General features: G+C 49.1%; 1 protein-coding gene across 1 annotated transcript in view; it reads left to right on the top strand.

Annotated features, from left to right (window-relative positions):
* The first annotated feature begins 4314 nt into the window (after nt 1-4314).
* LOC122924260 (vomeronasal type-2 receptor 26-like) overlaps nt 4315-8632 on the top strand; it is a 35645-nt gene continuing 31327 nt past the window's right edge. The window contains exons 1-2 of the mRNA XM_044275196.1: nt 4315-4332; nt 4915-5038. Coding sequence (XP_044131131.1) covers nt 4315-4332; nt 4915-5038 — 142 coding nt within the window. The remainder of the gene's footprint in view (nt 4333-4914; nt 5039-8632) is intronic.

Raw genomic sequence — 8632 nt, 5'->3', positions numbered from 1 at the left:
CAGTAAAATCATAGTTGGCCAGGCGGGAGGCCCATCTCTGCTCCAGTGCCCCTAGTTTGGCTGTTTTCAGATGCGCCAGGGGATTATTATCTGTGAAGGCAACAAACGGTGTGGCAGCGAGATAGTCTTTAAACTTTTCGGTCACAGCCCACACTAAGGCAAGAAACTCCAGCTTGAAAGAACTGTAATTCTGGTCGTTTTTCTCAGCTCCCTTCAGGGATCTGCTGGCGTAGGCAATCACCCTTTCTTTGTTATCTTGCACTTGAGCCAACACAGCCCCCAGGCCTCTTTTACTGGCATCTGTGTAGAGGTGGAATGGCTTCTGATAATCTGGGTAACCCAGAGCAGGGGGTTCAGTCAACTTCTTCTTTAGGAGTTGGAAGGCAATTTCCCACTCTTCATTCCACTCAACAGGAACAGGAGTCTTTGGGCTCTTTTTTGGATGCCCCCTCAAGAGTTCCTGGATGGGATCCGCAATTTGTGCGAAATGCGGGATGAATCGCCTATAATACCCTGCAAAACTGAGGAAGCTTCTCACCTCTTTCACGGTCGTAGGAGTAGGCCAGTTACGGACAGCAGCAAGTTTATCAGGATCAGGCTGTACTCCTTCGGCACTGACAACGTGCCCGAGATATTTGACGGCTGGTTTCAGCAGGTGGCACTTGGATGGCTTGATTTTGAGGCCATATTTAGTAAGAACTTGAAACACCTCACCCAGGTGCTTTAGATGGTCCTCATACGTCTTGAAGTATATAATGACGTCATCCAAGTATAATAGTACCGTCTCAAAATTCCTATGGCCTAAACAACGTTCCATCAGCCTCTGGAACGTTCCTGGAGCATTACACAGTCCAAATGGCATATCATTGAATTCAAACAGGCCCATAGGTGTAGTGAAAGCAGTCTTTTCTCGATCTTCTGGGGCCATGGGTACCTGCCAGTACCCACTGGTTAAGTCCAAGGTGGAGAAATAGGCTGATGACCCCAGGGCAGTCAAGGACTCCTCAATGCGTGGCAATGGATATGCATCTTTGTGGGTGATTTGATTAATTTTCCTGTAATCCACGCAGAACCTTATGCTGCCGTCTTTTTTCCGAACAAGTACTAGGGGCGCAGCCCAGGGACTATGACTGTCCCGGATTATATTAGAGTCTTTCATCTCTTGTATCATCTCTTTCACAGACTGATAGGTAGTAGGTGGTATGGGTCTGTGCCTCTCCTTAATAGGAGGATGAGAGCCAGTGGGTATGGTGTGTTGGATTACACTGACCTCTCCATAGTCTGTGGAGTGTTTGCTGAAAGCCTGGTGGTGCTCCTTCAGCAGCTTCAGGACTCCCTCTATTTGCTCCTTTGGGGTGGATTCGTCCCCCACATGTAGTTCTTCCCACCAGGATGCCGTTGGGGTGCTGCTATTCTGCGCGGTCTGGAACGCCTCCGCGGCAGGCAGACGGATCACATCCTGGAAAGACACCTGGAAAAGCTGAGCAACGGGGTAGTGTTTAAAGAGAGTAACGGGATGATCACCAAAGTTGATTAAACGAACAGGCACTTTACCTTGAGACACGGTCACCATGCTCTTGGCTGTCCGTACGAAAGGATGGTCCTTAATAGGAATAGGCTCCACTAGGGCTTGATAGTCCTGGCCCTGGATCCCTAATACAGCATGGCACCACAGGATGATCTGGGAATTTGGAGGCAAAATCACCGGCCGGTTATCCCGGATCCGGACAGTGCAAATTTCTCCTTTCTTGTTGGCGAACCTTTGTTGAGCGCAAAGCACACTAATAGTTTTCTGAATAACTCTTCTGGAAGCAGGTGAGGCGGATGATATGGTTTGATTCAATGCTTCAAGCACTTCGGAGTAACAATTTTTAAGAACATTAGTCCCTAAAATCACAGGGTGTCCTCCTTTACCTCCGGCTTGTACCACAATCACGCCTTGCTGTGGCAGGGTGGCTTCTCCCACCTGAAGAGTAGGTTCCCAATACCCATGCACTTTCACTGGCTTACCGTTGCTAGCGATGATATCTAGCCAGGACTCTGGTGGCTGGGTGAGGAGACTTGGATCCCAGAACTTGTCGAAGGCAGGCCGTTGAATAGTGGTGACCTGTGACCCAGTGTCCAACAGGGCCTCAAAGGGTATCCCGTTGATACATATATTAATTTTCGGACGGGATCCTACATACTTAGGCATCTATTTTGGATCCTTTGGACCTACTGTTCTACCTCCCGAGGGGCGGTCCTCTGCCTCAGGGGTTACTCGTTTAACTGCCAGCACATTGATTCAGTATGTCCATATTTCTTGCAGTGATGGCAGACAGGCTGTTTTCTACTTCGGTCGCCCATCAGGCTCTTTTGGATATACATCTCCATATGCAGGTGGGAGCCTGGGAGGAAAAGGACCTTCATCTTCTAGTAACAATGGTCTCTCCCACTCCTCTATCTTTTTGCACACCTTCTCTAGACTTAGAGTAAGATAATTCACTTGCTCCATTAGTGCTGCCACTACATCCGTGACTGGAGCTTGGGTGGCTTGACCGACTCCTGTAGACTCCACATTAACAGTCTTTGGCTGACAAGCCTGGGGTTCAAGGAAGGTTGCTGGCCCTGGAGCAGGGTTCTGGCCTAGTATGCTGATGGCCAATTCTTTAAAATCCAAGAACGTACAGTGAGGGTGTTGAGCTGACAACATCCGTAGCTGGCCCTTTAAATGTTCAGTACTTATGCCTGCAATGAATTGCTCTCTAAGAGTCCGGTCCTGGTCCTCAGCTTCTTTAGGATCCACTTGGACTACAGCTCTCAGCATCTCCTGTAAGGACAGGGCAAAATCACGGAGCGACTCTCCAGGCTGCTGCTTTCTGCTGAAGAAACGCATTTTAACTTCTGACACCGCTCTGGCTTCAAATGTGGTGCCCAAACGTTCAAAGATCTGTTCCAGGCTATTTTTCTCAGAACGGGGCCATGACATTACTTCCCTGCGGGCGGCCCCTTCTAACTGAGCTAAGAGGATCTCCATTTGCTGCTCAGCATTTATGGGATAAAGCTGGAACAAGGCCAGTATCTGTTCCCTGAAGTCTTTTAACTTGTGGGCTTCCCCTGAATAACGTGGGAACCAGGGGGCCCCGAAATAGTACGGCATGGTTAGCGGCATCAGGCTTGGCGGTGCCGCGGCGGCAGGGGCCCCAGAGTCGGCTGCGGGTACTTCAGCAGGCACGACTGGGGCTGCCTGTGCGATTTCCTCGACTGCGGACATGGCGTTGCTAGGTGGGTATGGCCCTTTAAATGTAGCGGAGCGGACCGGAGCGGCAATGGCAGTAACTTTAACTTTTTTTTTCCAGACTCGTTGGTGACTAGCGGGGGTCCCTCTGGTGCCCTGGCAGGGGTCGGGAAGCTCCCGGTAAGGTAAGCGGAGAAGCCGGCAAAAGTTTTTGAAGTCGGTACTTACTCCGGTGGTGCTCGCTCCAAGTCTCGCGAGATGCGCAGCTACGGGTGTCGGACGTCCTGCGTACCGCGTCAGCAGGTTGGCGCGGCCTCTCGTAGCTCCGGGACTCAGGTAGGCGGGGTTCTTCTTCCTCGTTGGCTGGGCGATGGCTTCACCTGATTCTTTTCGCGCCAAAGTCCTCTTTTTCGCGCCAAACAGCTCCACGAGGCGCGCTTGTAATCCGATCAGGTTAAGTGGGCAATATGGCTGTCTATTCACTGACAGCAAGTGGTGACTTAAATCGGCAGCAAACAGTCCAGATAACAAAATCTTCACACCGCAATTGTCACAGTTCACTTTGGCCCAGCAATTTGCAATAAACAATTAGGGCTTGTCACTTCAAGACAATTTACAGCACACAGTTTTTAAATCCGCAATGGCGCAGGAATATTCGGAATCCTGTTCGTGACGCCAATTTATGCAACACGCCAGACCTGCAGGGTATAGCGAAGTGAGGTCACGGTTATGGGCACTCGAGGGTTACTCACTATATTTGGAGAACCCTGGGCAGGCGCGTGTCAGTGAAGGAGAGGTAGACACGGCTCCTCTGGGGCACACTCTGTATATAGGGACCAGGCTTGATGGTGGATGAGGTGCCCTGGATGTTACAGGTATTTTGAGTGCCTGGGGCAAGGTCCCTGTTGGATTTGTGACGCCAGTGCCTTTGGACGGTGGCACGCCGGTTGATAGTTGAATGATGTAGGTACACAGGTAAAATGGTGAACCAAACGTTACTTTTACTGAACAGTTCAACTTTGTACAGCAGGTGGTCACACAGTCTTTCAATCACAGTTCCACAAGTAGGCTTATTCACAAAACGGCAGGTATGAGTTATGCAAGATACGCAGAGGGTAAATTCACAAGCACTCAGCAGCAGGTTGTACCTTTCCTCAGAATCAATGTACACTGTCCTTTCTAGAACTCCTGCTCTGGCTTTATCTCCCAAGGCCCGGATGCCTAAAGGGTGGCTTAAATCCTTGGTTACTATCTTCCTCAGGTATTAGATTCTTGCTTTCCTGTCTGGGCCTTCCTATATATAACTAGGGCTCTCCAGCTCCCTCTAACGTCCGGGAGGCTAAACTACACCCTGACAGGCCTGACACCCAGATAATACAGCGAAAAACATGCACATGACATTCAATGCAAATAATCACATTAACCTGTGCAGTGCCCACCTTTACCTAGTGGGACACTACAGTAATAGCACACCAATCGGGAACAATCTGCACGTTTCGGTATATTACTGTCTATGTAGTGTAAAACCTGTGGGAGGAGTTAGGGTGGTAAATTTGGCTATAATAATAAGAATATATATGTGACATAACAGTAAGTTGTCTTGCCATGCAAGAACACTTAAAAAAGGGAGAGCACCTTTATGTCTCAAAAGTCAAGCATTAACTACGTATATGTATATGTGTATATGACTTTTCCAGACACCGCGCTCCATCTGTAGTGAGAGTTGCCTCCATGGATACTGGAAAGTCCTACTGGAAGGAAAACAGAAATGCTGCTACTACTGTGCCCCCTGTGCAGAAGGCGAAATCTCCAACCAGACTGGTGAGTAGGGACAGTTTCACATGAAAGTACAAATCTACAAGATGGGCATTAGCACCGATCAGACAACATTCATTGTGAGATCTATTGCAAGAGAAAGATGCGTTCAGATGTAGCCAACATTATCCTGGCTCCGGGCATGCCGGGAGGGTCACTGTAACAAGATCACTGTAATGTCATTTTGTTTCATTAACGCGTTAAGCCAGTCAAGATAACATTGGCTACATCTGTATGTCGGGTAGATCAGTCATATTTTGGAAGGGGCCATTTTGCTAGTTTCCATTCCTCCAGGTGTTTAATATGAATATCATATAGAGGAATCCATATTTTTTATAATTCTCCATAGAAGTTTTTTTCACAAAAATGCTTCAGCCAAACAAAACCGCAGTTTAAGCAATTTTCTTTTGAGTCATTTCCAAAACAGTGATTGCCATTTTATTGTTAAAATGCAAGAGAAATAGAGCGTGGAGGATGGGGAAGACAGATCACATGACTCTGGGAGAAACCCTGGCTTGTGGGCTTTGCAGACAGCCTATCAGCCAATCATGTGGCTGGATAGATATTTGCCTATAGGGATATACAGTGAGGAACAGAAGTATTTGAACAACCTGCGATTTTGCAAGTTCTCCCACTTAGTAATCATGGGGGGGGGGTCTGAAATTCACATTGTAGTTGCATTCCCAACAGAATGAAAAAATAAGAAAAATAAATCGCGAAATCACATTGTATGATTTTTAAAGAATTTATTTGTCTTGCACTGCTGCACATAAGCATTTGAACACCTGAGAAACAGCAAGAATTCTGGATCTCAAAGACCTGTTACTGTGCCTTTAACCACCTCCGGACCGCCTAACGCAGATGTGCGGTCCGGAGGCGGCAGCGCTGCGCAGAGTGACGCATATACGATGACGCGCTTTGCCGGCCCGCGCATGCGCAGTTCGGGCCGGCATTTCGTCAAGGGGGGTCGCGTCATCAGCTTGCCAGCCAATGATCGCGGCTGGCAAGCTGATGATTTAAAAATAAAACAATCAAGTGCCAGATAACAGATCATATTAGTAAATATGATCTGTTATATGGCTGGCCTGCTCCTCTGCTGGTCCTTTTCGTCGGTTGGATCCAACAGAGAAGCAGGCTACACAGTGAGTACACCAACACTACACTCTTAGCCCCAGATCACCCCCTGCACCCCAATTAACCCTTTGATATTGGGCAGACTGGATGGGCCAAATGGTTCTTATCTGCCGACACATTCTATGTTGATCACCCCTTTGATCGCCCCTGTCAATCACTAGTGAAAGGAAAAAAGTGATCAGTGCAAACTGTAACTTTTTTTTTTCACTGGTATTGACCGTTAGGTTTTAGGTATAGTTTAGGCCCCTTGGTTAGGTAGTTTAGGGATCGGTTAGCGCCCAGCCCACCGCACCGCAGTCACTGATTCGCTGATTAGCGTATCGCTAATCAGCATTTGTACTTTTATAGTATCTGGAAGTGATCAAAACTGATCACGGTCAGATCTATAATAGTATTAGTGTCACTTTAGTTCACTCTCCACCCAAAACGCTGTGTTTGCCCGATCAGGCCTGATCGGTCGCCCACACGTGCGTTCGCCCACACCCGCCCCACCGCAGTGACAAAAAAATATATTTTTTTATCACTGCACATTCACTTTACAAGCGCTGCGGCGATAAAAAAAATCAGTTTTGATATTTTTTATCAACCGCAGCGGCCTCCGGTACTTCGCTAGCCTCCCCTTTGTAAGACAGGCTTGCTTTTTTTTCTTGGGTAGTCTCAGGGAATACCCCTAAATTTTGTTGCCCAAATGTCAAACAGGGGGTATTCTTCTGAAGAGGCCTACAGGCGTCTGACCCAGTCGGATGAGGAATGGGAACCCTCATCTGACGAATCTAGCGGGTCAGAATACGAACCTGTAGAAAGCAGTGGCTCTCTGACCCAAAGTTCGGACGAGAAGGCTGAGGTCCCTGATAGCACCAGGCGTACCCGGCCCCGTGTCGCTAGACCACAGGTTGCGCAGGATCCGCTTCAAGAGCAGCAGAGTGGGGCTGGCGCTGTCGGATTACGTGGTGAGGCATACACCAGCAGCGCAGCCCTCCCTGGACCTAGTACCAACACTGCCGTACAACCTGGTGACGTGGCGAGCACCAGAAGGGCAGTTGAAGCTGGTACGGTGGCACGAGCAGTAGTGACCCCGTCGCAGCCACCGCAAAGACGGGCCCGTAGAGCCCCTAGAATCCCAGAGGTGCTGGCAAACCCTGATTGGCAGTCCCCAACTTCAGCCGCACCTGTAGTTCCCCCTTTCACTGCCCAGCCTGGAGTTCGGGTTGAGACAGCTCAGATCGGTTCGGCCCTGGGATTTTTTTAGCTGTTCTTGACTGCGGAGCTCTTGGACTTAGTTGTGGCCGAAACAAACAGATATGCCGCACAATTTATAACCGCCAACCCGGGAAGCTATTATGCCCAGCCTTTCCGATGGAAACCAGTCCAAGTTTCCGAAATTAAAACTTTTCTGGGCCTTCTCCTCAACATGGGTCTAACTAAAAAGCATGACTTGCGGTCATATTGGTCCACGAACCCAATTCATCACATGCCCATGTTCTCTGCTACTATGTCCAGGGCACGTTTTGAGGCCATCCTGCGCTTCCTGCACTTTAGCGACAACACCGCCTCCCGTCCCAGAGGCCACCCTGCTTTTGACCGGCTCCACAAAATTCGGCCCCTCATAGACCATTTCAACCTGAAATTTGCAGATTTGTATACCCCAGAGCAAAACATCTGTGTAGACGAGTCCCTGATACATTTTACCGGGCGCCTTGGCTTCAAACAATACATCCCAAGCAAGCGCGCCCGGTATGGGGTCAAATTGTATAAGCTCTGGGCCACAGGCTATACCCACAAATTTCGGATCTATGAGGGAAAAGATCAGACCCTGGAGCCGGTCGGTTGCCCTGACTACCTGGGGAGCAGTGGGAAGACAGTCTGGGACTTGGTGTCACCCTTATTCGGCAAGGGGTACCATCTTTATGTGGACAATTTCTACACAAGTGTGGCCCTCTTTAGGCATTTGTTTCTAGAACGGATTGGCGCCTGTGGCACCGCACGAACTAGTCGCGCGGGCTTCCCCCAACGGCTCGTTACCACCCGTCTTGCAAGGGGGCAGAGGGCCGCATTGTGTAACGAAGAACTGCTCGCGGTGAAATGGAGAGACAATCGTGACGTTTACATGCTCTCCTCCATTCACGCAGACACGACAATACAAATTGAGCGAGCAACCCGTGTCATTGAAAAGCCCCTCTCAGTCCACGACTATAACCTTCACATGGGAGGGGTGGACTTCAATGACCAGATGTTGTCTCCGTATTTAGTTTCCCGCAGAACCAGACGCTGGTATAAGAAGGTGTCTGTATACCTAATTCAATTGGCTCTGTATAATAGTTTTGTTCTCTACAGTAAGGCTGGGAGAACTGGATCCTTCCTCAAATTTCAGGAAGAGATCATCGAGAACCTCCTGTACCCAGGAAGTTCCGTGGCCCCATCCACCAGTGTAGTTAGCCGTCTACACGTTCCTGGTACCTCAACCCA

This window comes from Bufo gargarizans, unplaced genomic scaffold (assembly GCF_014858855.1).
Source record: "Bufo gargarizans isolate SCDJY-AF-19 unplaced genomic scaffold, ASM1485885v1 original_scaffold_961_pilon, whole genome shotgun sequence".
NCBI classification, from domain to species: Eukaryota; Metazoa; Chordata; class Amphibia; order Anura; family Bufonidae; genus Bufo; species Bufo gargarizans.
This window is presented reverse-complemented; position numbering and strand designations above follow the sequence as displayed.